This window comes from Zasmidium cellare (genome assembly GCF_010093935.1).
Source record: "Zasmidium cellare ATCC 36951 unplaced genomic scaffold M409scaffold_19, whole genome shotgun sequence".
Lineage (NCBI taxonomy): Eukaryota > Fungi > Ascomycota > Dothideomycetes > Mycosphaerellales > Mycosphaerellaceae > Zasmidium > Zasmidium cellare.
This window is the reverse complement of record NW_022986963.1, coordinates 452,461-479,422: the sequence shown is the minus strand read 5'-3', so window position 1 is coordinate 479,422 and position 26,962 is coordinate 452,461. Positions and strand designations below refer to the sequence as shown.

Here is a 26,962-nt window from a genome sequence, read left to right as displayed (position 1 = left end):
CGGGAACGGATGACACCTCTGTGGGACAAGGCGGGCCAACATATGATGATGGACGTTGTTGGACTCGCTTGAAGTGGGTGGAAGCCAGTGAAACCGGATGGCGGACATTGGGTATGGCTCTATGGTCTAGCTCTTCCGAAGGACTTCGTTCCGTGCTGTTGCTGTCCGGTCAGGTGTAAGTTGTGTAACTTTGATACCAACGGAGTGCGAGTGGGGCTCAAAGATCAATTTGTTTGTACCTGCGTCTTTGCCATTCATCCGTGCTTATACGTGCTTGGCCACTCGACAAATCTGTTGCTGACGGCTTGCAGGGGTCCGACGGGTGTGTTGATGGTCGTGAAGAATTCCGAAGGATGCTGAGAGTACTTTTACACGGCAAAGTTTTCGACGTGGCACCGCATCTCAGCCTAGAGGAGTTCGCCGTATGCCGTGTAACAGGCACGACTCTTGCGGCTGCAGCAGCTGGGCCGTTTGCAGTCGCCTCAAAACCTGCAGGAGACGATCGGTAGCGGCAAGGAAGCTGCAGTTAGACGATGCTCAATGCCGTCGCGTCGTTGAACAGTCAAATGACGGATCGCGAACTGACATACCTCGCCGCTGTAGCAGCGTTTGAAGAAGTCGTTATCGTCGAGGAATGTGTCTCGCACGTGTTGGGATCGGTGGCTTCGATCCGAGACCGCCACCAGTTGAGTGCACGCGAGCGCCTTATCGTATGGCTGCCACCCTCACTTGTACCTGTCAAGCTGCTGACAGCAACAGAGAGCGTGAAGTCAGCGTAAGGCGCAGGGCAGTCCCAATTAGCACAGCTGCAGTTGCTGAGGAACACAACTTAAACCACCGACTGCAGTCCGTCCATCGACGCGCACGACAGAATTGATCATTTCCAAGCTTCTCCAAGCTTTCCAAAATGGACACTGAGCCATTGGGTGTGACTAGCCGATGTACATTCCGGGAGTCTGCAGCACTGCGCAACCAAAACTGGATTTGTCTACAGCTGCCATCAATGTGATCCAATGCAAGCTGAAAATCTGACAAACAGCGCTGGAAGATCGGTCACTTTTGTCAAGGAGTGATTGAACCCTTTTTGGATCAAGCCAGCAGGTCGCCAAGCAAGGGAGGCCGAAAAGATTAGGCTGTGCTCGTCTCAGATATCGAGTTTGAGGTCTCGAACCTCCAGCCAGAAGTGGTGGGCTTTCTTTCAAAGTGGTGCAAGATTGACACCTTTCCTCCACAAGTACGACGAGACTGTCAGCCCCAGCCAATACCAGCAGTGACAGTCGTCTGTGTTGCCTGACGTGCTCGGTCGAGATATCGTGATCCTCATGTCTCCGCATTGTCATCTGAAAATGGACTCCTCGTTTCATCGCGCGAAATGTCCTCCCCTAGTGCCATGGGCTGTAGCGGTGGCACTTTCAGAGTATCACTCCCGCTTGTGCCATTGACGTGTGCCTTGTCGCCATTGCCAACAGGTTTCGAGCCTTTCCGCCTCCGCCTGGGGGCTGGAACGCTGGGCTTCTCTTTGGTGACTTTGGCCGAAACCTCCGTCACGCTTAGGCTGCTTTCAGCTGCCTCTCCGATTGACATACCTAGCAATTTCTTGGCCACCACCGACTCGCTTGGAACGACTTCAGCCAGCTTCTTCTCGATTAGTTCATCCTGTTCATCGTCTTCTTCCCTGAGCCACTCGATCTGCTTGCAGCGGATCACGAGTCGAATGATGGTCTCGTCAACAGGAGCGAAATGAGCCGAAGATCTGTTGACCAGAAGGAACAGGAGCTTCCGCACTTCCTCTCGTTTGTAGTTGTTGCCCTCGCGTGCTAATTGCGTGTTCTTCAGAAGCGGACACAGCACGCGCAAGTACGTATGTCTCAGCGCACGCTGCCCATCCTGATCCGGCGCAAGGCCAGAATCTGGGTTTCCGGGATCCAAGTCCAAAAGGTTTCGAATGATGACGTCGACCAGGACGTGCAAATCGTTCGTGTAGAAATACTCGTAAGTCGAAGGTGTCGTGAATAGTAGGTAGAGCAGTTTCAGAATCAGGAGTTGAGGTCCCAGCTGCGACTCACGATTCAGCAGAAGAATGAGGTTCTCTCCAAATGTCCGATATGACGGTCCGTGCATGGACAAGAGCTTGAGGATTCGATTGGTGACCGGCCCGTTCTCCTCTGAAGGTGATATCGTTGCATTCGCAAGGCACATGTACTGTTCGTTCAAGACCAACAGTACCCTGATGATAGGGTAGTGATATGGATCGTCCGCATCGTCAGAAAGCTCCTCAATGAGCTGCAGCAGATAAAGGATGAAGGCGTCGTCCACAATCGTCAAGTCTTCCCTCGAGAGCTTCTGTATCCTCGACATCTCAAACAACAACTCCAGTAGCAGCCGGTGTAATCCAATATCATCATCCCTCTTCGCTCTTATCAGCTCCACAAGCCGTGGAAATGCGCCCTCAGTCTGCATCATCTCAAAAGCCGTCTCATTCGACCGCCCATCGAACAGCAGCAGCGCCGCGGCCAGATGCAGTGTATCCACCTCATCCTCCTGCAACAAGCAATACAGAATCTGCCTCCTCACATAATCCCGATTGTGCTTCGACAGCGGCGCATCGAGCAAGTGATAGCAGCACCTCGCGACATCGTACTCGGACTGCAGATACGCCTCTTTGAACCTCGTCGTGAACCCCAAGAACCTCCTCAATACGTCGTCAATCTCCTCGTGGGTCTCGCTCGGTGCCGTGACAATGTCGTCGAGTTCTATGAATAGCGTTCACAATCAGCATGTGATTCTGGACAGCACGTGGCCTTGACGTCGACCTTACCCTCCCAGAACTCTTCCTCGTTCTCGACACTCCACTCGAAATCGTCCTCTTCGTCCGAGTCCATCCTCACACGCTGCCGCCGAGAGGCGCGACCGGAGAGATGTCGTCGCCAGCGGGGAGAGATGCGAAGGTTGCGGGAGCGTTGTGAAGGTTGCAAGTCAAGGGCCGGAGTTCGGCTGACAGACGGCAAGTGAGGGTGGAGCCGAGATATCCGAACGGGTGAATATGTGGGCGAGAGTGACGGGCGGAGGCTGGAGGGCGGTATATATCTGATCGCAAGCGAGTTGGAAAGAAGTGAAGAGGAACTCGACGTTTGAAAGTGGAATGAGCAACTGACTGATACCGAAAGTCGCAACAGTGGCGAGACAGGTCGAGCCATGCAACATGCAATGCAATGCTATCTATACACCAGCCAGCAATAATATCTACATCATGAGCAAACAAAAACCTCTGCCCATCAAGCAAAGTGCTGTAGTGTGTCTGCTCGCGCTCGAATGGAAAATCATCGCTTCTGCTCGCCGTCTAACTGGGTATCGTCAATGCTCTCCACCAATCTCTCAACCGCTTGGCCGTCGGTGGCATGCTTCAATCGGGGGTGTTTGAGATGTTGCCCACCGTGGCCATCCACTGCGCAGCTGTCATGTCGTCGTTTCGGTGAAACGGAAGCGTCGCGCCCACCCTCGTGTGACGATTGGACATTGCGATCTTTTCGTTGTAGACTGAATTTGACCAAACCGTCATCGCGGAAGATTGGGAGACTAGAGTCGATGAATCAGAGGTCAGTGAAAACCTCTGAGGACTGTCATGCCACTCTACCAGTTGACTTTGGGAACCTGTCGCTGCTCATCCCAATCTTCTTCACCTCCTTCCTTCATCGTCAGTTTTGGGTCGATGCCAACAGTTGGCTGGCCTGCTTGCGATTCGCCGTTCTCCATGGTGATATCGTCCCAGCCTGAAGCAATCGGCTCGCTGGGCTCTGGAGTTGGGAGCTTCTCGGGCGCGCGGCAGACCGGCTGGATGAGCTCTGACTTCTTGTCGTCTCGAACATAGACGGCGAAGGCGGGTGTGCCATCCAGCCACGTTCTGGCCTCGTAGATCTCGTTGAGGTTGGTGACTTGGGTCACCTTTTCGTCATTGTATGTGCGCCACAGGTCGTTTCCGAAGTCGCGAATGTACGTGAAGTAATGTCCGCTGCCAGAGCCGCCACGGTGGACCATGACAGCCGCCAGGCGATACTTTAGGTCCTTCTCGTTATATTCGTCTTTGAGCTGGCTTTCAAGTGCCTGGATCTCATTCTCGATGACGGACAGACGGCTCTTCTGCGCTTCAGCATCAGCAGCGAGCGTGGCTTGGAGGTCTCGGTCGACATCAAAGCCGTCTATGCCCATGGATTCGAGGTCGTCGTTGATTCCGGGAAAGGTATTCAGATACTTTGCGGCCTCTTCCAAAGCAGCTGCGCCGTCCAGGTCGGCCACACAAGACGACAGCACCTTCTGCTCTTTCTTCAAGGCGTGGAGTCGCTTGCGCCATCCCCAGCATGCTTTGCGCTTCTGCAGGACTTCGCTGCCGCTTTGCTCGCAGTACCGGTCCATGTATAGCTCATCTTCAAACTTGACGCAAGCTTTCGACTTGGTAGGCGCACCAGTGATTGGATCTTGCATAATACGCGGTATGTTGATCTGTAGCACAGGTGGCAGCGAGCGGAAGGTCTTGTAGACCTCCACACCTTTCTTTGCGGCTGCATCTGCAATCGGAGGTTGTTGGTCCGTGACGGCATCCAGCATGGCGTACAAGTTCGTATCCTCGATAGGCACGCCAAGTTGAATGCTCGTTCTGATCTCGAGTTTTGGTGTCCCTTCCACACCATTCTCGACGGGTGTGTCGGTGTAAACAACCTCAAACAGCTCACGAATTGCGTCTCTCTGCTCGCCGAACTCATCTTGTCCTTTGGGCGTCATGCCCGCTTGTAGTCGCCACATGATCTTCTCGTGGACGTCCGACACATCTTGTTGCTGGGTTGCTTTCTCTTTTGCGGCGGAAAGTGCTCGCTCTCTGACGGTGGAAAACTTGCGTGGTGGCAATGCAGGTTTATTGTCATTGTCCTTGTCTTCGGCGCCGGAATCGGGCGGCGTGGGAGGTAAGTCGGTATCCTTCATTGCCACATCTGCTCCTTCACCATTCTCCGATCCTGCCTGAAGCGTGACGCTACTGGCATCCGATTGGTGTCTGTCCTCGATGGTGGCAGAACCTTTGGACTCGTCCGTCACGTCGCTGTCGACAGCGCTTTCAAGACCATTGGTTTGGGGTCCTTGGGCGGCATTCTCTTCTTTCACGGAGCTTGCCAGCAGCGCATAATCTTTCGGGTTCAAGAATGCACGGCATACGAGATCTTCCTCCGGTCTGACTTTGTCGCTGGGGCTCTTGATCATGCGTTCAAACAGATGCTTCATGTCCTCTGCGAATCGCTGTCCACCTTTGATCTCCACCATTGATATGTTGAGATAACCGACGCGTTCGTGCTTCTCATGATACTTGGTGGTGTCAAGTTTGTAGTCGTCGTAGTTGAGCACGATGTTCCTCAATGGGGCTACGCTGAAGTAGTACTGTAGTAAACTGTTGAGATAGCAGGTGTTGCCGTGGCTTTCCAGACCCGCAGGCCACGTTTCGGCCGGATATAGTTTTGCGGCAGCACCGATGGCCATGGCCTTTTGGAGCGCAGCGATGGCTTTGTCCGTTTGTTCGCTTGGTCGGTCCTGTCTTGCGAACTCGATCGTGGTGGTCAAGACGCTACGATCTATGTCGCTGATTTTCCCCTCAAACCCAAAATGGCGTAAAGCTTCTTCTGGAGTCATCTCGTACCCGCCGGTTGTGCCTGACACCAGCCATGAGTTGAGGGCCTCGCTTTTGCGTTCTCGGGCGATGATTGAAATCGCCTTCTGCGCCAACTCATCGTTGCTTTTGCTGTCGCCGGTCTGGTGCACGGGGTTAGCAACCGAAGGGGAGGCTCATAGATGAGGAAAACAAACCTTGACCGCAACGAGCGACAAGAGCATGTCATCAGCAGTGTCTTTGTTTGCTCCGTTGCCGAGCCATGCCAATGCATCTTCGTACGTGTCCATCGTCTGCTGCGCGGCTTTGATGAGTCGCTGACTTCCTCTAGCAAGTCCAATCTTGTAGAGCGCTTGTCGCGCGTCGTCCTGTTGGGATGGCCCAGCGTCTGAGATCAGAACGTGGTACAGATTCAATACCCGCTCGTCATCGTCCGATGCAGTGACCTGCAAATTCCGATAGGCGGCGCTGAGGTCCCGGCGACTGACGATGTCCTCTGAGGCCAGCGTTGCTACCTTGACTTGAAGTTGCTCGGTGTTTCGGTTTTCGGCGATGACCTGCAAGGACTCGAAGTAGTACGGTCTCTGCTCTGGGTGGCAAAGGCTTTGCCGGTCGTAAGCGAATTCGACGAGAGAGTCTGCAAAGTCGGGCAGCGCGCCAAGTGACGCGAAGTAGCTGCGTTTGTCAGTGGGCGCTGGTGATGGACGCGCAAAGGCAGGCGCGGCACACTTACTGAAGTTCGTCGTTTGACACACCCCGGCCTCTGAGCGAGACGTGACGTACGTCTACAAAGAAAGATGATAAAATCAGCCTCAAATGTTTGCTTGCGCACAACACAACCATGCATGCTTACACCCCTGAGCTGCAAGCAGCCTTTCAATGTCGCGTTCCGCGGATGACCATCCCTCTGCAGCGAAAGGGTTGACGGAGTTTGCGTCAGCTGCCAACCTCGAGACCAAGGCCAAAAGTTCCATCTGAAAGTCCTCCAGGTATTCACGCAGGCTGTCGCCAGAGGCGCGCAACCGATCATCCGGCACTGGAGGCTGAGGTAGTTTCCAGTCAGGGTGCTGCAACATCATGAGCATCAAGGACGCTCATCATCCTCACAACATGTCTTATCATACCTCATAATTGAACCCCAGCTTGTTCAGAAGGTCTGCGCACTCTTGTCCACGAACACCATAAGCTTCGATGAACCTCTTGTTGTTAGCAGGGAACGACCGCCTTGTGTGCTCCGTATTCAAAGCATCCTTGATGTATCTTCTCAACCTGCTCAGAGCTTCTATTGGCGTAGCTTGCCGTAACCCCTCCCTCTCTGGCTCATCTTCCACGACAGCTTCATACCTCCGTCTCAGTCTGTCGGTATCTGTGAGCAAGGCGATGTCCGCTGGTTCCAGCCTCGGCCTGCGAAAGCTTATGCGTAGCTGAGCGGCGCACTGGAAAGCGGTACACTGCCATGCGTACACTATACGCGTGTGGCCCACTTCATCCCCAAGCTCATGTCGCCGGAAGTGGTGGAGCGGATAGTCTTCGTTCGGACAAGGGTTGACCGCAGGAGGATAGTAGATGTGTATGTCTGCGTGAACCCTGCATTTCTTGCACACCACCGCGATCTTGTACTCAGCTCCATCTTGCGGCCTGGAGTCTATAGGCGGCGCTACACTCTGACTCCACTTCGGCGTGTACTCATGTTTGCAGCTGTTTTGCGCAGGCTGTAGTGGCTGGCCTTCTCCTACCGGTGGCGTGACATCGGCCAGGTAGTTGGCGTTGGGTGGCGAGCGAAGAGGATCGAACTGGAGGAAGTCGTGAAGCAGTTTGGGAGCAGTCTTGCCAGGACCGCCGATGGAGGGCATGCCTCCTCGTATTGTGGGAATGCCAGTGAGAGCGCTTCGAAGGGTGGGTGAGGTATGCGATGGCAGGGGCGTCGTTGAGGTCGGTGTGGAATGGGATGTTTTGTCATCGCCAGGCCGCAGGCAAGACGTACATCACCATGTCTTGGATGCACGTCAGTCTGCAAGCACAGGAACCTTGCTCTCGACGCCACGCCCGCGCCACGCGACTGAACTCCGACCGGGATCCTTCGCCGCCGCCGCCCTTCACTTCACTTCCGCTTCACCACAACAACATGCTTCAGCCCGCAGATTGACGGTACAGCACGTGACAGCTGTCGCAGCCGCTCGAGTTGGTTGTGCTCATTATTATTGCTGGCATCACCATTCAGAGAGCGTGGCACAAGCCGTAAGAACATCCTCGAGGACCTGCCAGCCAGCAACCACTTCCGGTGTTCGCATTCTTCAGACTGTAGCCTTCGACCCGTTCAACTAGCCATTCACCACACTCGCAGGTAATCAAACTTTTTGCGGACCCGACACCTTGGCTGCCTGCTCCGAGCTCGACCTCGACCAATTTCTCCAGCCTGGCAACCACTTTTATATGTGCCTCATAGCTCACAGACTCGACAGATTCGTGCCCTACCACTGAACTGAACTCGCGCTGCCGACACAGACAACATGTCGACAGATGCAGAATTAACCATGGCGACCACCAAGAAAACCTTCATGGACCTTCCTCGAGAGGTCTTCCTCATGATCTGCGCCTATCTCACCCCAAAAGACCTCACCCGACTAGCTCATTTCAGCAAAGACTGCTACCTTGCAGTTCAGCAACCTCTCTACGAGCACATCGACATCACTGCAATTGACGAATTACGGTCTCTCGTTTGGACACTGGGACGTTGGTCACTGATCGTCTCCCACCTCAGCGCTAAGTAAGCCGTTATTTTCGCTCCCAGTCTTGATTCGAAGCTAAACCGTCGCAGGCAACGCCAGCACTGGCAGAAGCTCACCGATGCACAGCTTTGTGCACGCGACATCAAGAAGGTCACTATTCTCGTCGACGCTGCAACTAATACAAAGTCACCATTAGTCGGTGTCGATTTTGCCCGCTACATAGGTACAATTTCCCGGGCCAGCAACAATGTCAACATCGAACTCTCGCTTCACGGAAAATGGACCATGCTCCTGATGCAACTCAGCTCTTCGACTTCTTCGCTTCCAGATGTCAAACGGCTCGTTCTTTGCCTTGGCGGCGAAGGCCGAGCGCCAGTTCTATCCGTACGTGCGCCCAACTGGGACGTTTGGGACACCTGCTTCTCAGGCTCCACATTTCCGGATCTGAAGGAGATTGAAATCGACACTCTCCATGGATCTCCTGCCGAGCGGCCAGAAACTCTCAAAGCGGCGGCTTCAGCGAATCGCGCCAGCCACATCAGCCGATATCAAGAAGACGGCGCTGTCTCCATTCCTTTCTACGGGCTCAGAAAGATCACCAAGCTTTCCATCAAACACAACGACTTGCTCACTACGTCGACTCTGGGAAACCTCTTCTGCTCTAGCATCATACCAGCAAAGCTCACCCATCTGGAGATCGTCAACTGTCCCATGCTGCATCAAGTGAGAGACTACGAAGACCTTTCGATACTGCTTCAGCGTGGACTTCCGCTCCTCCAACACTTCCGGTTCCATCTCCAACGCAATCCTCGGGGCGCGGAGCATTTACTCGCAGCATACTACAAGGACACTGCAGAACATCCCGAGTGGCATCTCTGTAACGTTGTGCGCGAACTTGGTCAAAAGATCAAGAGTCTCGATCTTGCGTTGCCGTTCGCTTGCAACCGGATGTTTGTTCCAAGAACCAAGCAAGCTCCGGCAGCACTCGCCGAGCGAGATTGGCCTGACATTGCGCGGGAGCCGTACGAGACGCTTCGCGAGAGACTCCTGTCTGCTGGCTACAAGTACCGTCGGCTGATCTGCTGGGACTCCGTCTGCGGCAAGAACCACGAATGGCAGGACATGCTGGATCTGGCAGACAACCAAGGCGACATGATGAGTTGGGAGATTGTGAGCAACCGCGACAAGACTGCCAGTTGGCATGTTAGCGGATTTCTGCCAATGAGCTACAAGTCAAGCGAAGTGCTGAAGCGGGAGCTGCCCCTAGAGGGGCGCTAAGCTTTCCATCCTGTGCGATTGTTGGGCATCCGACAAAGATGCTGCAAGAAACTACTTGGTATGGAGTACTCGACACCGACGAAGGAAATACGGGCCCTTTTGGCGGGTGAAGACCGATACTTGAGACAGCTTGAGGAAGGAGATTTGGTTGAGTTGAAGCGTGAGTATTGTTTCCGACCAACGACAGACTCAGGGTTCCCAGTCGACAAGCAGCGTGTTGGCGTGTTGAGGATGCGGACTGCAGGACCGGTGAGTGAGAACAAGCTGCGTCTAGGATAGCTGCAGCGCCTGGCCGCATTTCCTAGGCCGCAGAGCACAATCAGTGGATAGGTACAAGTATGCCCGCTTTGTTTCATTCAATTTCACTGGAGTTTGCCTGCGACATGTGTTGTTCTTTTGCAAGGGCTATTGCAGATCGCTGACAGCCGCAGTCCCCCTTTTCGCCACAGCTCAGGCAGCAGTCACGTGCTATCGCGTTTGCTCCTTCCTTTCAAGTTTAACAATTACACAGGACGTGAGATAAAAGCTTTGGTTCATTCCAGAACCTGCGTCTTCTCCAACGAAATCAGAAGTCTTCAAATACTCTCCTCAAACTCTCCATCCTCACGGACTTTCTCAAAACCTGTCGAAAACACATCACGCTCAACTCCCTCCCACGACAATGTCTTCCAACAACACCGCCAGCACCAACCCCGGCAATTTCGCCAACCGCCCAACGGAGGAGGTCAAGACCATCGCTTCCATGGGTGGCAAGGCCGCTCACGCCAACGACAGCAAGACGGAGGCAAGCCAAACAAGAACACATCCTCACCTGCATACCAAGACTGACATCCGCATTAGGAGAACACCGCTCCAGCAGGTCGCAACGCCGATGGGACCTTCACCAAGGGCTCGGATTCAGCCAAGGAGGCAGGCCATCTCGGTGGTCTTCACGCCAGTGGCAAGGTCGACGAGAAGGTCCTGCACCACCACTGTCTGCATCAGGCGTCTTCCCTGCTGACATTTAACAGATCGAAGGCGCTACTGACGCTGCTCCTGGCCGCAACTCCGACGGCACTTTCGTCCCTGGCTCGACGGCTGCCAAGGAAGCTGGCCATTTGGGAGGACTGCATGCTGCTGGCAAGCTGGATGAGAATGAGGTATGTTCATTTCCTTCGCAACTACTGGGGATTGTACTGACAATGTGCAGTCTGGCCGCAACGATGACGGTACCTTCAAGGCTGGTAGCGAGGCTGCCAAGGAGGCTGGTCATAAGGGTGGATTGGCTGCTGCCAATGGGAACTGAAAGGATTTGAGAACACCTCCTACTTTACGGAGAAGGTGGCAAGTTGATCGGGGTGTGATCTGATGATCGACCCCTCACGAGATGGTAACAGATTTCAATTATGAAAGCCCGGGAGTCGCTCGTTTCGAACAATTGAAAGTCCATTCAGTACTGCTTCGTTACCGCGTCCGTTTCACGTTGAGCAATCACAGAGTTGAAAAAGTAATATGTCAGGCTCGACTTAACTATGTGAACATCCAGTCCGGTCAAATTACAGAACCAAGATCCAATAGTTACATAACCCCTTGCTTGCATGTTCCACGATGCGATGTTACCAGTTTCAGCTGCGTCTGTATCGGGCAAAAGTACCATATCGGCTCTCGCCCGGCAAGAGAACGGGTCTTCGGCTTGTGAAATGTGCCAAGCCGGGCCGATCAATCCCGCGCCCACCTCACCTCCCAATACATTCTCTCCTTTCGATCTACCTCTGTTGCAAGAACCGACCCGATCCAATCCTCACTGCATATTTCGGCAACTCACGACTCTCCTCAACTTCGCACCGTAACTCTCGACAGGAATATCTCGCATGACTGGTGACGCTGCGATTGCGATGAATGCTACGATGAAGATATTGCATGGCCTGGGGAGCCCCAGCGACGGCAAAGGGAATACACTAAGAGCAATAACAGGTACAAAGAGTACAAAGAGCCAGAGGGTCTTGTTCAAAGAGGAAAGACGGCGCAGGCTACTTATCCACACTCACCGGTGTGTCAGTAGGGAAGCCACACGACCACAAAAGCACAATCTGTGTGACTGTCACTTGTCTCGCATCTCGTGAATCCGCACTTGGTCACAAAGACATCACAACTCATTTGAACGTCGTGCGTTGATTTGAGGAGCTTGGCCGAACAGTCTTCCTCCGACAATGCGATGCGCACCACTAACTGCTCAAACTACACTTGTGCTTGTGACTTCCAAACGACAGCGCACAAAGTATGCAACATTCTACAAACACCTTAAGACGCCTGGACATGGGCATGGCGAGCACCCCGAGAGCTCAGTCGAACTGCGATGCTCACGCCGAGTGTGGTCAATTCGCTGACCCTCCAGGCAAGACTTGCTCGCCCATAGCCTGCTGCTCAGAACACGGGTGAGGTGCTTGTCCCATTCATGTTTACCGCGCTCACATCGGCACAGCTACTGTGGAACATCTGAAGAATTTTGCAACGGGAAATGCCAAGGTAGCGTCCCTTGTGTGCCACATCCAGCGCCGTCGGGGTCCAAGAACACCGATAATGTCTACAAACGAGTGGTCGGGTACTACGAGGCTTGGGCCGCCAGAAGATCATGTCAGGCGTGGAAACCTACGGACCTACCCGTTGATGGCCTCACCCACTTGAACTTCGCCTTCGCGTATATTGAGCCGGGTAAGCGTCAAATTATGTGTGGCTTGGGATTCGAAAAAACCTCATTGCTTCTCGTTCTTCTAATGCGCTACTAGAATCATACGAATTGGCTACCATGGACGATGCCACCCCGGCAGAGCTTTTCAGCGAAACCACCGACGTGAAGAATCTCAGGACCAGAGACGAGGCTCTGAACGTTTTCATCAGCGTCGGAGGCTGGAAGTTTTCCGACAACAATACCAAGAATCAGCCTCTCTTCGGAGAAATCGCCCGTGATACCGACAAGTGCCAGAAATTCGCGCACAATGTCGTCAAGTTCATGGATCAATATGGCTTCGATGGGCTTGACATCGACTGGGAATACCCAGGGGCTTCTGATCGTGGTGGCCAACCGGATGATACGAAGAATTTTGTGCAGCTTGTCAGGATCTTGCGCGAGGTATGTAACGTCTCTCAAGAGAATCACACGGTTCTACGAACACGCCACTAGAGTGAGATAACTGTACTGACACATTGAGGAATAGACTTTTTACAAACAATCTCGTCCTCTCGGACTTACCTTCACCATTCCAACGTCATACTGGTACTTGCGCTGGTTTGCTCTGCCAGGGATGTTGCCGCATGTCGATTGGATCAATGTAATGTCATATGATCTCCATGGCTACTGGGATCGAGAGAATATCATCGGCAATGTGGTGCTGCCACATACCAACATCACCGAGATCAAGTTGGCCATGGAGCTCTTATGGCGAGTTGATATCCCACCGGACAAGGTTGTCTTGGGGGTTGGCTTTTATGGAAGGACATATGAGCTTGCCGACTCCGACTGCGCCGAGTCAGGCTGTCCATTCGGAGGCCCTGCAAAGCCTGGACCTTGTACAAACTCAAGTGGTACTCTGAGCTACTCCGAAATCAACGATATCCTCAACGACTCAAGTGGCTCTGAAGCTGGCACCCACTCCAAACGCCAGATCCAGAAACCTCTTTACGACCCGGATGGCTGCTTCAACTATTTCCGCTACGGCAACCAATACGTCTCGTATGACGATCCTCGCTCTCTACGGTGCAAAATCAAATTTGGCCAAGACAATGGCCTCTTGGGGTCCATGATCTGGCCGCTCGACGACGACACCCGAACTTACGAGTTGATTTCCCGGACTCCGCAACGAGACGATTACGGGAGGTGTAGACGATCCCAACAATGGGAAGCCGGTGGAACAGCATTGGTTGGCGAATGGTCATCAATGCCGTGTGTTCCCAAGCTGCGTTGACGATGACGCCAAGTCCTGTCCATCGGGGTACCATTGGATTGGATCAGACAAGGGCGGCGATTGTGGAAAGGGAAGGGCCCAGAATATCTGCTGCCCTGCGGCGGCTTATCCCTCTTCCGAATGTACCTGGCGTGGGGATGGGACAGAGTGCAATGGGCAGTGTCATGCAGGTATGGATATGTTCGTCCTCGTTCTTTCCATGGGAAGTTCTAATTGTGTACAGGCGAAATTACGCTGGCCACGTCTAAAAAGGGGGGTCTTCCAAAGCAGGAAGGAACTACAGATTGCGTCCACGGCGAGAAAGTGTTCTGTTGCGTCGCTAACCATTGGGATGCCTTGATTGGCAAATGCTTCGATTTTGGGTGTGGAAAGGAGTGTGACGAGGGCTACGAGTCTATTGTTACAAAGCACGATCGAACCACGTGTCAATGCAACGTTGGAGGCAGCTGCAGCCAAGAAGTGAATGTGTGTTGCCCAAAACCCGCCAAATTTAAGGGCTGCCACTGTGTCGGGCAGAGTGATTGCGCTGACAACTCTTGCGATAACAACGATATTGTCTTCGCAAGAGACCATTATGGAGATGGAAAACATGGTTGCAGCTATGGAAGGCAAAAGACTTGCTGTTGCAACATGCCAGATGAACAAGCGTTCCTGCCCTTTGAACTGGAAGACATATTCCCGACTCTACCGCCGGTGGACAACGACGTCAAGATGAGCGTCGTTACTCTCGATCAGACCGCTGCGTCAGACATATCGGAAGCTCGTGGGTTTGGTCTGGTGGTCATTGATGGTCCACAGTCGGCTGTGGCGAGTGGGAAATCGAAGCGAGATGGTTCACCTTCCGACCTGATCTTCATTGATTGCGACCATTTGCGTTCCGAGGGGATGCAGACGCTACGATATGTGTGTGCGGCGGATGACATTGCGACTTCGGACTGCAACAACTTCATGAAAGGTGGCGTGGAAGGAACCATCTTGGAACTACCCGACGACTGCGGCCCTGCTCCCTATGTTGTGTTGCACAACCTCGAGCGTGCTACGAACCAAACTTTGCCTGGCCGACTCTCCACGCTCAGCAACAAAACTGTCAGTCAACTATCATTCCACTATGATTTCAGCCTGGCGAAGCGTGACAGCGGCGACATCTACTTCAGAGTCGACTATGCGAACTGCGATGCCTACTGGGGAGCGGCTGTCGCTCGGTTCTACAGCACAGATCCAAAGCATTGGGATCAGACATTTACTGACTGGATCAAGACCTGTGGGACAGCCGGCACCTCGTTCACTCAAGACCTAGATCAGACTATTTTCGCCGGCGTTGCTCCGTGCGACGATGAAGATGCATATGCTGAAGTACGTTCTAGAGGTCGAATCGATGCAACGCCCCAGTTCGCAATCACAATCGTCGGTACCATATCTCCAGTTCTGGACATCGAAGAAGTCAATGCATACATGAGCACCTCTTTCGAAGCAGACGCCTACTTTGACTTTGCTCTTCGGGGGGATCTTAACTTGGAGCACATTGAAGGGCCGCTGTTTCCGCCATTGACGAGCGACATATTTCGGCATCCCGGCGTCATTACCATTGAACCAACTTTCCAGGTGGATGTACTCCTGGAAGCCGACACTGAAGTCACTGGAAACTTCACGACAGGCGTCCATGCCAGCAGCAGTGAACGGATGGTCGGGGCTTGGCCGAAAGCTGTTGAAGATGGCTCTGCGAAGCTGCAGCAGGAAGCTCAGAGTGAGAAATTTAGTGGGTTGGTGGCATCTGTTGGCCGCTCTGGCAATCTCACGGTTGGTCTCAGGCCCGTGGTTGGACTCAACATCACGATCAATAAGTTTGGAACAGATGGGAAGCTACTGAATGCTTTCATTGATGGATCGTTCTCGACTTATAACGGTGAGTAGTGAAACCCCAAGAATGATTGCTGACAATGTAGCATCCGGGGCTAATGTTACGGCAGGTTTCCATTTCTCTGATTCCTCAAACACCAACTCTAGGATCGGCAACGAATCGACGAGAAATGTCGACTTGGGGGCGTTCCAGGCAAGGCTGTGGACTGAAACATCGCAACTGGTCTTTCTTACAACCGAAGCGCAAATTTCTTTCGTCCCTGGGACTGGGACGAGAAAGTGAACGAAGTTCAAGATCGGTTATCGCCAGTTGACCTCATCAGGGAGCTGGCAGGCAAGCAGATCTCAAACGAAGGCCCGAAGCTCAAGATTGTACCCGAGGAAGCGGTTCTAAATGGTGGCAAAGGCGTCGTGGCCTGTCTGAAGCGGAAACGCGAGTGCGAGGATGAAGACGAATGCATGCACGCCATCTGTCTCGACGCCGGAAGCTGCGATGACCTGGACTACGCAGGCCAGATCAACGACCCTGACGACGAGGGAATCGACCTCGAGAGCAGCCGCGCAAAGCGCGAACCTTTCCGAGTCGAATTCGAGGACGGCACCAGTCTTGTAATCCAGTCACGATCTTATCCCTCCATTGGAAAGCTGTATTCAGGCAAACTCGGCACAAATGTCTACGCAGACAGTTTCGACTACTCTGACGATTTAGATTGCGGCAACACCAAGGTGAAACATTTCCCGGCCAAAGCTGCAGAGCCCTACGTTACGGAGCACATCATCGAACTTCAGACCATTGGGGCCTTCTTGGAGGCCGCACAATCGGGAAGATTCCGTACTTGGGACAAGTTTCTTGACAATGCAATGAGGATCCCGTCCAAATTCTTCATCGACCAATGGCTCAAACCGAATCTTCCACCATTCCTTCCACCTGTAGTCCCACGGGGGCCTCTACCTAAGGCGCCGTACGATTCAAAGGTTCCAAATGACAGAGTCTTCGAGGCCCTCGGATCGTCTTACAACCGTGAGAACTTCGTTGCTTGTCGAGACGAGATCAACAGCGTGAAAGCGAGGATCTGGGATGGCGTTGCCCCGGCCAGCCAGGTCAAGTTCGAGAAGGCCATCAACGAATGGATCCAGAATTGTGGACCCTCTGCCGCGTTTCTGAAGTACCTGAAAGCTATAGCGTCTGTATTCGAGTACCTGACCTCGCCCGAGGTCTCGCAGAGGCTGCGCAATGAGATCGCGGACGTAAGAACGCAGCTTGTTTACATCGAAACAAGACTTGCGACGGCGCCGTCGTCGTCGCCGAAAGGCCTTGCTAACGCGTGGGACAAATTCATAGAGTTGGTCACTTGATTCATCGTGATTGCGCTACGTGCTAAAGTTGTTCACAGAAAACAATTCCGGACCATGGAAGAATTCGCCAGCAAGTGGATCAAAGACGGCATTGCATCTGCTCAAGTAGCATATCGGAATTCCATCAAGAAACCGCAGAGCTGGCCGACCGTCAAGGACAATTTGGACAAGCTGGAATATGCCGCCAACAATCTGCCCAAAATCAAGTATCCTTGAACGTGGATCGAAGCGATCAATGCGAAGCTCGATTATATCTCTTCTTTAAGGATCTAGGAGATTGTGATGGTACCCAAACAAGATATTTATAGAGCCTTCCATTCTGTAGTAGATCGACTCCACATAACATTTATCGATGGTGTTGAGTGCAATGAATCCACCCCCTGGGACAATCGCCCTTCAAACTGGAATTGTCGCCCCAGTGCGCCCCTTACGAGTCCTTTGTTCATCAATTGATGAAGTATGGCTCGGAGATCACACCATATACAAGTCCAATGTTGCGGTGAATGAAGATCAATAATCAGCAATCGCACTTATAACCTCGAAGTCGTTGACATTCGCAGCACGAGACTTGACCTCTTCGAATCAAACGGACCCGCCTGTTCAACAGCACACGTAAACGCGATCAGTTGCAACCCGCGGACTCAAATGGATCCCAACTCACGAACCAAGGTCCACCGCCTCTCGCCATCAAGCGCAACATTTCCCTTGCAGGCCTCCAAATTCGCAGCTTTACGACTCTTTGCCCTCGAGGAGTCTCCAAATGCACTCAGCTCGACCTACGAGATCGAATCAAAATTCTCGCCGCACGACTGGCAGAGCCGTCTCGCTCGTCCGGAAATAAACACATTCGTAGCTGTGGACCTCACAGACGACGGGACATCTTGGGAAGAAGCAGGTTGGATTGGAAAAGTGACCCTCCTTGGACCTGTCGAGAAGGAGGAGTTCGAAATCAGCGATGTCCAAGGTCTCGGCTCGGGCACAGAGTCTCGCTGGCAGATGAACGCTCTCTACGTCCATCCGAGCGCACGAGGGCGGGGCGTCGCGAAGGTCCTCATCACGGCAGCTATTGCTTTTGCGCAGAGGGAAGGACCGGCGAGGGTAAGGATCATGATCAAGCGGGATCATCAGGAGGTAAGGGGGCTGTATGAGGGGATTGGGTTTGTGGATGTGGGGAGGTGTACGCTTGGGGAGGCGTTGAGGGCGAATGGGGATGGGAGTTGATTCCTGAGCGGGAGGCGGAGACGGCGAAGTATAATACGAAGGGAGGATTGGTTATGGAGTTTGTTGGTGCGGGTGAAGGCGAAGGTGACTCCTGAGGGCTTTGTGAGTTTGGCCTTGTGGGACTGTCTCCGAAATGACATTACGTCGCCGCGGGAATTGCTCTCAGCGTCGTAAAATTTTTCGGTCATCGACATTATTGCCGTTTCCGCAGCTACATTCGCAGTCCAACGACGTATACACTAGACGAGACGTGTTGCAAACCTTCAATCCGGAGAATAGTGTTTGAAATATGCAATACGGATGACCCATGTGATTAGCTTGCACTGTCGCTTGTAGATGGAAATTCATCTGCGATCGTCACTGCTACTGGCAAGCGACATTCGCAGTTACCACTTGGCAATCATCGAAGGTGCTAATGGGATTGTTCTAAAGCTTTTGTCTCTGCAAAAGCTAAGTTGCGTGAGTGTTCTGCGTTGCAGTACCGGACACAATGAGTTCTAGCAACGTCGACAACAAGCGTTCGTCCTCGCGAGCATCGATACATACACGTATAAGTAAGAGCTTTTCGCCCGTAGCTTGTTCCCACATTGAAGGGAAAGCAGATCAAGAATCTTCTACAATCAGTCGCCTTTAAGCTCAGCATACACTTCTTCTTCGACCGAAAATGCAGTTTATCTCGATCGCGATTTTGGCCTGCATGTCTGCACTTTTGCCGTATGCTATGGCACAGGATACTGGCACGTGCAACCCCTCCGATCCACAGATCTGCAACGTCGACGGAGGAACCATGGAGTGTACTGCTGTAAGTTCTCTTTGATACAAGCCGAGTACAGCACCAATTCTTTGACTGACACGAAATCCTAGGGGTCTTGCCTCACATCGGTATTGTTGTACGCGCGCGCTGTTGGCGTGCACCTTTTACTGACACAACGAGTTAGTGCACTTACACAGGTCCCGGTCCCATCAGTGACCCTTTCGTCAACTGCGAGTAAATAGGGTGTGTTGGCAACCCAAAATGGAGTGGCTTGCCATGGCCTGAGCATATCGATTGTTTACCCGGGAGGCTAGCGGTTGGCACTTTCCGAATAGAGAAAAATCCTCGATATGATGTGGAGGGTGGTTTTCGAAGTCTCTCATGTGGGGAGAGAAGAGGTACGCTACCCGAAAGTTCAACACGACAAGGGGCGACTAGTACAATGTCGTTAAAGACAGGTCTTTCCATAGACGATACTAAAGATAGTGTTCAACAACGCTGTCGTACAAATGTTCCGATGGGTGCAAATTCGAGATCTCTAGCGTACAAAGACGACAGTCAAGAACTTAGATTTGCTCAGCACATGAGACCATGGCGAGGCATCGAGCACAATTCAAGCGTGCTCAATGAAGTCACATCCGCGAATGAAGCGTATCCATCCTAGTAGACATGCAGCGAATTTAAAGTTGCGCAAGGATTGTGACGCGTTCGGGCAGGACTAGATCGCAAATCTAACGAATTGGCAGCGCGGCTAATTTCGATCAGCGTTGTAGAACTAATTCCATTCGAGCGCAGCCTTCAATGTCGCTGGCTCGTGTTTCCGCGTGGGATTGATCCAACCAATCCTGCCAAGAAGTTTTGAGTCCACCATCTTCTGCGAGCTTAGCTGCAGTCTTCGCTGCGATCTTCGCAGACGTAGGTAAGGAGGCTAATGCAAGGACCAGTGCGCTGAAAGCATCCGATCTCGGTATTTCCTCTAATGCACCCTACATACTTCTGTAGATGATTTGGTGTTCCTGAAGCTCGGGCCACCTTGCACCGTAGTTCAATGTTCCTCTCGACTGTAGGTACTAACCTGCCAAGCATAGGCATGCAGGCGCGACGAGGGTAATGGAATGATCGATCTTAGCCACGTGTGCCGTAATGATATCTCCGCGGGTGCTGAGTGGTTCACGCTAATTGCCTTTACTTGTTGGCATTACGCCATGTGACGAACGGTCGGTAGGTCTTGTGAATAGCTCGGACTGTAAGCATACATCTCACAATGTGTACGTTCGAAAAGGCTAGGAGATTTGCCCCTTCAAACTTTTCGCAGTAGCGTTTGTCCATACCAGGATTTTAGATCGACATTTCCTAAGCGAGCACGGTGCGTCCAGATCCTAGGGATGCTACTGTTGAGCTTAGTTGTTCGTTTTTTCCTTGTCATGTCGTTGTTTCGCGCCCTCTTTTGCCCTACTTGTGACCTAGTAGGTACGCAGTCTCGGAGCGACGCGCCGCGATGTCACATCATTTTGATGTGACCAGACTCGCAATGACCCACGCTCCCTCGGTCCCTCAATGCGTGTGGCTCGATTGCAGTAACTACACATGCTTTTCCCTAGTATGTGGAGCCGGTAAGACGAAGTTGCCGGAAACTACTTCAAAACGACTCGTTCCCTTTGAGACTTTGGTCTCCGGCGCTGATACTTAACATTCACTTACCCAGGCTATCACGCGCTTGCATATGCGAAAGCGAATGGGAAGGAATGGCAATTTCGCCCGGCTCGCCTTGGTGGGCACAAAAGTCGCTAACCCTTGGAACTACCCAATCGGGTTAGTCATACATGTGATCGTGTACATGATGTCAGTGCGCAGGGTTGTCCATGGACAAGAGTTCACATGAACAAGAGAATGCTGCGCCACAAATTCTCCCAACATCTTCAAATATATAGTCTGGTTGACGAACGAAATGTCAAGTGGAACACTAGCATTCTTCGACGGCCTACCACTTGTCACATCAGACACCATTCCTGTCTTGCGCCGGTTTCTGCTCCGAAAACTCGGAGAGGAGAGCCCGAGTGTCGACTCGAAGATGTATTGGCCCGTTGATCGGCATAACATGACTCTCGGGTAAGGAAAGCAGCGTAGGTCGTTTGCTGCACAGCTCATGCGTATTACAGAATTGCTGTTGTCAGGTTCGCCACTGATGTGGAGGCCCAAGAGGCGATCGACAATTTAGAAGGTACAGCGATGGATAGAGATCATACGATTCATCTTGATAGGATCGAAGCATCAGAAAGGTTTAGAGCAGTGCGGGCTCATGGCGTGGTCGATGAGGAGAAACTGGAGCGGCTTTCCACTTTGGAGATTCATGCTACGTGGGCACGAATAGCAGATGCATGAAAGCTGAGGAAGCAACCCATGAGACGATCGAAATACTCCATCAGCCTTGCTAAACGATACTTTTCATATGTCATTCTGTGCTACGCTCTCACTTAGCACGTACTGTTACCATATCAGGCAGGCGAACTGCCAGATTCGGAAGTTCTGCAGCCTTCGTGCAACAGCCGAGCCTCCGCAAAGAAGATCTGACGAAGAAATATTCCTTTGTCAGCTGGAATGCCCACTCGGCTGTATATTGCAGGCTTCTAAACTGTGGAGACTTTAGCACGGACTTACTACAGCAAATGGATGCCGCGTCTGAGCAGCTGCCCATGGGCTGCGACTGCACTCCGATGCCAATGCCAATGGCCAGGCCGATGGATCTTCGTAGTGACGGTGGACATCTCGATCGTCAGTACAAAGAGGTAGACAGTAGCTTTCAGACGATAACTTCCACTCTAGCACTGCAAAGCACACTTTTGCAGCTTCTTCAACAACATCTACCAGTCACCATCCCATCATAACAAATACCATTGGAACCTGCCACACTTTGACCGCTGCAACTTCAAGCGCGCCATGACGCATAACCAAGGGCATGATCAGGCGCGCAAGCAGATTGTCGTGGCCATGACCGGAGCCACTGGACAGATCTTGGGGATAAAAACATTGCAATCCCTACGTGGATTGAACGTTGAGACGCATCTCATAATGTCGCACTGGGCGGAGACGACATTGAAGTACGAGACAGACTACAGCCCGGCAAACGTCCGCGCTCTGGCAGATCACACACACTCAGTGCACGACATGGCAGCGCCAGTGTCATCAGGATCTTTCAAGTGCGATGGCATGATCATCGTGCCGTGCAGCGCCAAAAGTTTGGGCGCTATCGCCGCAGGCTACGGCGAGGATCTCATTGCGCGAACGGCTGATGTGATGTTGAAAGAGCGGCGGAGACTTATATTGGCCGTGCGAGAGTCGCCTTACAGTCTGATTCATCTACGCAATATGGCTACGGTTACGGAGGCTGGTGGGGTCATAACGTCCCCGGTGCCGGCATTTTACACCCGTCCAGATACGATTGATGATCTGATTGATCAGTGGATTGGTCGGACGCTGGATCTGGTCGACTTGGATACTCAAGCATTTCAGAGGTGGAAGGGTTGGGAAAAGGATTGAGCATAGCGTAGTAGCTGGCTCTAGGCCGTACGTTCATTGGGTTGGGAGCCTTTGAGCAAAAGAATGGACTTCTGGTGATTGAAGCAAATTCCATAGTCAATATCAATCCACGTAACAGGTGCACTGTATCTCAACATAGCGGCGATAATAATACGCTTCGAGTAGTATATGCGAAGGCATCTGAAGACGTTGACCACGATTCTAAAGCCACAGAAGAGGTGTGTCATACACTTTTAGAGACTTTGAAGACCTGCCGTTTCAACAAATCTAGTTATCTTAGCGTGCTATATCAACACGCAATCTTCGTACGATCACGAAAGCCAAGAGAACCCCATTCTCGAAGTACCTTCTCTTGCACCTCAGCAGGAAAAGCTCCCTTGAAATCCGCCCCGGCTGTCCTCGCTCCTCAGAAGGAAGTATGCAATTGCACACGACCTTTCCGCCGTGCGTACTTGCTCGACCCTCCGACTGAGCGACTGATGGCAGTAACACCCAGGTAACCACATCCTCGAAAGGGATCTCGTCACGAGTAGGAAGGCAACGCGTCGAATATGCCCAGATGACATCGTCCCAATTGTAGATGTCGATGTCGTCTCCAACCACCAAGATCTTGTGGACGTAGGTCCCGGGTTTCGATGCGAACAGTACCCTACCAATTTCCCGGCAAATCTTGTCGCTGGTCCAGCCTTGCAAGCCGAAAGCATCCAGGGGAACCTGGACGACTGTCCAGATCATCATTGTCTCGATTGGCACCGCGACATCCAGTACTGGGATTTCTGCGCGTCGAAGTGCGACGATCATATTCGCAGCGAGAGTGGGCGAGGGAATGGTGTGGGTTTCGTCCCCGGACCTGCCAGAGACACACATTGGCAGGATTGCATCTTTACGGTGCGTGATTGCTTTGACGTTGAGCAGCGGCATTTTCTGCGAATGGCCGAGGAAGCAATAGCCATGCATCTCCCCCAAAGGCCCCTCGTCTCCCAAAGCATTGGCGTCGATAGTGCCCTCGAAGACCATCTCTGAGTTGGCTGGGACTTGAAGATCGTTTGTCTCGCATTTCACCACCTTCATTGGATGTCCGGTCATTGCACCAATGTACCCCGGCTCGGATACACCGTCTGGGAGAGGAGCTGCGCCAGCCATAGTGCGGCAGGTGGCACGCCTATCGCCAGCGCCCGTGGACAGTCTTTGCCGATAGCTTTCCACATCTCATGAATCCGCCACAAGTGCTGGGGCCAGATCATCGCGGTCACAAAACGAGTCTTGTCATGTATCATTGCCCTAGAGATGGCCCAATTCTCCCATTTGCCGTCCGGTGATTTGACGATGTGGATTCCGTAAGTCTGAATGTACTTCCCACCGTCGCTCAAGTGGCATGTGGGTGACGGCAAAGCAGTAAGGTCTATGTCGAACAGCTTGACTTCTTTGCACGGGCCGGTAGGAACGCTGACAGGGTCAACTGGTTCCACTTCTGTGCCAGCAACCAGATAATCGATGATCTCCTTCATGCTTGATGTGGGCGGCAAAGCAAGGTGTCGAGCTATACGCCCGAACTCGTCTTCTCCCGGGCGACGAAGACATCCAGGTGCACCCAAGATACGAAAAAGGCCGTCCTTGGCTCCTTTAACATTGTGGAAGAGTGGCGCTTCAGATCTCGTCTCAGATGCATGGCGTGTGATTGCTGCCACCTCAAGATAGGGATCACACTCTTGGTGTATGTCTGCGAGGTCGCCATCAGCCCTGAGAGCATTGACGAAAGTTCTGAAGTTCAGGTGCGGTGGTTCATCTTGATCGAGCACAAAGGCCATCCTGCGTTCCTTGTAGAAGTCTGCAGGTTATCAGACGCGAAAAAACTTGATCGTTACTAGACTCAGGGCTTGGTAAGATTCTCGTTCGAGGCTGCCCTCTCAGTTCTTGGTGCTTACTTCGTGAGGAAGTACTATGTCAGGCAGAGGTTTGGTACCTCAGAACGTTGGCCTTGACTTCATCATCAAAATTTGCCAAGGGTCACATTCTCCACGAAGATGCAGTGCAGAGTGCCCATCGGAAGATGCATTAGCAGCTGAGTAAGTATGGAGGCGGTGGGGAGAGGCTGTTCCAGTTGTTACAGGCCCGAGCAGAATGCAAGCGGGCTTGCTCAACTCCCGGACAGAAGACTGTTGGGTGGTAAACACATCGACTGAATCAGCGTGTGCAGGTCACAACTCAAGGGCGAATGAGCAGGGTAAATGTTGGCACGAAGTCAGAGACTTGCGGTGATCTTTGAGACGTAGTCTATGTCAGCTTCAGGGGTTCCGAATGGGGCAGGTTACCTGCTTCATATAGTTAGGCCAGGCATAGAAAGGCATCAGCAGAGCCGTGCAAACCCGAGACAGCTCCATAGACTCAATATCCGTTCCAACAGTAGATTCAGCCCTCGCATCCAGATCCGCAAATCCTTAACTTCGAGATTCATCGTACTCCCAAACTTCACCCTATACATATCATGCCAAGATACGACATCCTCCACGTTGTGCCCTTGACCGACGATCAATATGACGATTTCCAACGCGCTGTCACAACAATCCACACCGAATCATTCGGAGTGCCCAGCCTTTTCGTGAACGTGGCATTCACGAACATCACATCCCAAGTGCAATTCATTGCTGGCAAAAAGCGCCAGGGCAACCATCTTATTGCCCATGTACGACTGGGCAACAGGACGAAAGAGCAGCTCCAGAAGCTGGCCACCGACATCATAGCCGCCTGGGATCGAACTGTCGTGGAACCGCACGCGTCGGAAGGCAAAGCTGAGACGAGACGACGAAAGCTGCACTCTGTCTTTATTCTTGCGTCCGATGTCGTTGGAACTGAAGCGGGGTTGCCAGTGCCAATCGCTGGTAAAGAAGCTGAATTCTTGAAAAGCCATTACGTAGAGATCAAACGTAGGGCGGATGAAGGTGACGATTTGATGGTTGATACTATCGAGGAGATAAAGCAGCGTGGCATGCTTTGAGAGGTGCTTGTGGAGCAGTACTGGACCGGCAACGATATTGCACTACTGAAACGCTCTGACATTGATTGATCGGTGAAAACGTGAGCCAAACCAATCCTCGACTTGAAGTTTGGAATATTTTAACGTCGCTTGGGCAAGATAGTTTGGTCTTATGCCATAAAGGAAGGGATTCTGGGACCGGGTCAAAGCCAATGTTTTAGCATAGCCTAAGCCTGAGCCTAAGCATCTCAACAACATTGAAACCTCCGCTACTCTCAACGCAGCGCTATAGAACTAATACAGACTGCACCGATCATGAATCAGTACTTCAAGTTGCGATGTCCGCGTAGAGGTACTTGACTCTGAGGACGTCTTATACCTTTGCAAAAGCAATTCAGTGTCAAAGAGTTGCTTGAGGTTGACTGTTGGCAATATGTCAAAGCTACTCCTCTCTGTCTCTGCCCTCTTAACACTTGGTGCAGCCGCCTCGATAGAAGCAAAAATCTATCAACGAGAAGCCGACGTTTCTTGCAAGGAATTTGTCCCTTACGGCTTCAAAAGCAACAAGCTTCATGTCAGCTTCTACGACAATGTCAGTTGCCTCGAATCGAAGTGCTAAGCCTGCGATTCTGACTGCTTTGTTAGAACCCGACCGATGTTCCTTACAACGGACGAGGATTCCACGCACCTACGCTCCCTGCAAATACAACAGTCCATGATAACTACTTCTATCTAAGTAATAAGACTGCGGTGGCCTTCAGCGCATTTGCCTGCAATGTCACCTCTCTGGGGCTCACGACCAACCAAACGCAATCATCTTGCTCTCACGGCGGTTGCTACACAACGTACTCGAATTACGTTCAGATCCGCAGGCCTGAGAATGGCGACTGCTTGACGAATCCAAATCTCAACACCAACGGCTCATTGATGCTGTTCAAGCCTTGCGACCAGGAGCCAACGACGACGGCGCAGTTCTTCCAAGCCACACAACAAATTCTGTACGATAATAGCAGGAAGAAAGTTACCAACGTTGGTGTCGTTGATTTTGAGAACGTGCAGAGGTCTAATGATGAGGGTTCTTTCTTTGCCTGGGCACTTACTCGAAAAGACAATAGGACTGTTGAGACTGTGCTGGCTGATTATACACAAGCCGGCTTGAGCGCAAATTTGTACCAAGCTTGAGGAAAGAGTCGGCGCAGAAGTTGATAGTCATTGTTGCCTCTAAAAACTTCTAGGTGCACTTAGGTTAGCGACTCTATAGATTATAGTATCACAGTACTACGTACAGCAATGCAGTGCGCATAAGATGTAGGTGCCGTCCACGTGGCACACTTTGTAGTAGTGGCGATGAGTGCGTCGAGCCGGGGGAGCGTAGTAGTACAGTGTGTGGCGAAGGGTGTAACAGAGAGGGAGGAGAGCCCCCTTAATAGAGCTGAACATGGCTCGAGTCTCAGCGATTGGATTCAACTAGTAAAAGCACTTTCAGCCGACAGAGCGTCTAATTCGTTTGACGCTACCATTGACCGGTCCAAATTTGAGATGTCTGTAGGTAATCCAAATGGGCCGGTATGATAGAATTCACTTAGGAAGTCGGCAGAACAAGAAGTTAACCAATCCATGTCCGCATCATTGAAAGTGTGTGGCTCAGTCAGATCGAGAGGGACTGAA

The 26,962-nt window shown here is 52.2% G+C and overlaps 11 protein-coding genes across 11 annotated transcripts; 8 read left to right on the top strand and 3 right to left on the bottom strand.

Moving 5' to 3' along the window:
• Positions 1-1,320: 1,320 nt before the first annotated feature.
• On the bottom strand, positions 1,321-2,882 carry M409DRAFT_66775 (uncharacterized protein; the record flags this gene model as incomplete). Its single annotated transcript, XM_033817088.1, has 2 exons — positions 1,321-2,753; positions 2,819-2,882. 2 exons carry the CDS (start codon positions 2,880-2,882, stop codon positions 1,321-1,323), a joined length of 1,497 nt encoding a protein of 498 aa, XP_033667213.1.
• A 748-nt stretch (positions 2,883-3,630) lies between these two features.
• Positions 3,631-7,500, bottom strand: M409DRAFT_66774 (uncharacterized protein; the record flags this gene model as incomplete). The annotated part of the gene is made up of 4 exons (XM_033817087.1): positions 3,631-5,790; positions 5,845-6,341; positions 6,501-6,714; positions 6,772-7,500. The coding sequence occupies 4 exons, from the start codon at positions 7,498-7,500 to the stop codon at positions 3,631-3,633; spliced, it is 3,600 nt and encodes a 1,199-aa protein (XP_033667212.1).
• A 657-nt stretch (positions 7,501-8,157) lies between these two features.
• M409DRAFT_23513 (uncharacterized protein) lies at positions 8,158-9,654 on the top strand (the record flags this gene model as incomplete). Its single annotated transcript, XM_033806828.1, has 2 exons — positions 8,158-8,414; positions 8,466-9,654. 2 exons carry the CDS (start codon positions 8,158-8,160, stop codon positions 9,652-9,654), a joined length of 1,446 nt encoding a protein of 481 aa, XP_033667211.1.
• A 661-nt stretch (positions 9,655-10,315) lies between these two features.
• On the top strand, positions 10,316-10,939 carry M409DRAFT_23512 (uncharacterized protein; the record flags this gene model as incomplete). Its single annotated transcript, XM_033806827.1, has 4 exons — positions 10,316-10,378; positions 10,495-10,611; positions 10,665-10,793; positions 10,844-10,939. 4 exons carry the CDS (start codon positions 10,316-10,318, stop codon positions 10,937-10,939), a joined length of 405 nt encoding a protein of 134 aa, XP_033667210.1.
• A 974-nt stretch (positions 10,940-11,913) lies between these two features.
• On the top strand, positions 11,914-18,029 carry M409DRAFT_55162 (glycoside hydrolase family 18 protein; the record flags this gene model as incomplete). The annotated part of the gene is made up of 9 exons (XM_033812928.1): positions 11,914-12,068; positions 12,116-12,345; positions 12,420-12,763; positions 12,849-13,550; positions 13,609-13,765; positions 13,819-15,498; positions 15,748-16,700; positions 16,847-17,093; positions 17,353-18,029. 9 exons carry the CDS (start codon positions 11,914-11,916, stop codon positions 18,027-18,029), a joined length of 5,145 nt encoding a protein of 1,714 aa, XP_033667209.1.
• Positions 18,030-18,726: 697 nt separating this feature from the next.
• Positions 18,727-19,021, top strand: M409DRAFT_23508 (uncharacterized protein; the record flags this gene model as incomplete). Its single annotated transcript, XM_033806826.1, has 3 exons — positions 18,727-18,831; positions 18,894-18,911; positions 18,968-19,021. The coding sequence occupies 3 exons, from the start codon at positions 18,727-18,729 to the stop codon at positions 19,019-19,021; spliced, it is 177 nt and encodes a 58-aa protein (XP_033667208.1).
• Positions 19,022-20,731: 1,710 nt separating this feature from the next.
• Positions 20,732-21,724, top strand: M409DRAFT_55161 (uncharacterized protein; the record flags this gene model as incomplete). The annotated part of the gene is made up of 4 exons (XM_033812927.1): positions 20,732-20,892; positions 20,943-21,004; positions 21,283-21,555; positions 21,630-21,724. 4 exons carry the CDS (start codon positions 20,732-20,734, stop codon positions 21,722-21,724), a joined length of 591 nt encoding a protein of 196 aa, XP_033667207.1.
• M409DRAFT_36753 (uncharacterized protein) lies at positions 21,721-22,320 on the top strand (the record flags this gene model as incomplete). Its single annotated transcript, XM_033810611.1, has 1 exon — positions 21,721-22,320. The coding sequence occupies one exon, from the start codon at positions 21,721-21,723 to the stop codon at positions 22,318-22,320; it is 600 nt and encodes a 199-aa protein (XP_033667206.1).
• A 289-nt stretch (positions 22,321-22,609) lies between these two features.
• Positions 22,610-24,128, bottom strand: M409DRAFT_66771 (uncharacterized protein; the record flags this gene model as incomplete). The annotated part of the gene is made up of 3 exons (XM_033817086.1): positions 22,610-22,713; positions 22,773-23,450; positions 23,504-24,128. The coding sequence occupies 3 exons, from the start codon at positions 24,126-24,128 to the stop codon at positions 22,610-22,612; spliced, it is 1,407 nt and encodes a 468-aa protein (XP_033667205.1).
• Positions 24,129-24,805: 677 nt separating this feature from the next.
• M409DRAFT_23505 (uncharacterized protein) lies at positions 24,806-25,315 on the top strand (the record flags this gene model as incomplete). Its single annotated transcript, XM_033806825.1, has 1 exon — positions 24,806-25,315. The coding sequence occupies one exon, from the start codon at positions 24,806-24,808 to the stop codon at positions 25,313-25,315; it is 510 nt and encodes a 169-aa protein (XP_033667204.1).
• Positions 25,316-25,727: 412 nt separating this feature from the next.
• Positions 25,728-26,476, top strand: M409DRAFT_23504 (uncharacterized protein; the record flags this gene model as incomplete). The annotated part of the gene is made up of 2 exons (XM_033806824.1): positions 25,728-25,886; positions 25,940-26,476. The coding sequence occupies 2 exons, from the start codon at positions 25,728-25,730 to the stop codon at positions 26,474-26,476; spliced, it is 696 nt and encodes a 231-aa protein (XP_033667203.1).
• Positions 26,477-26,962: the final 486 nt, after the last annotated feature.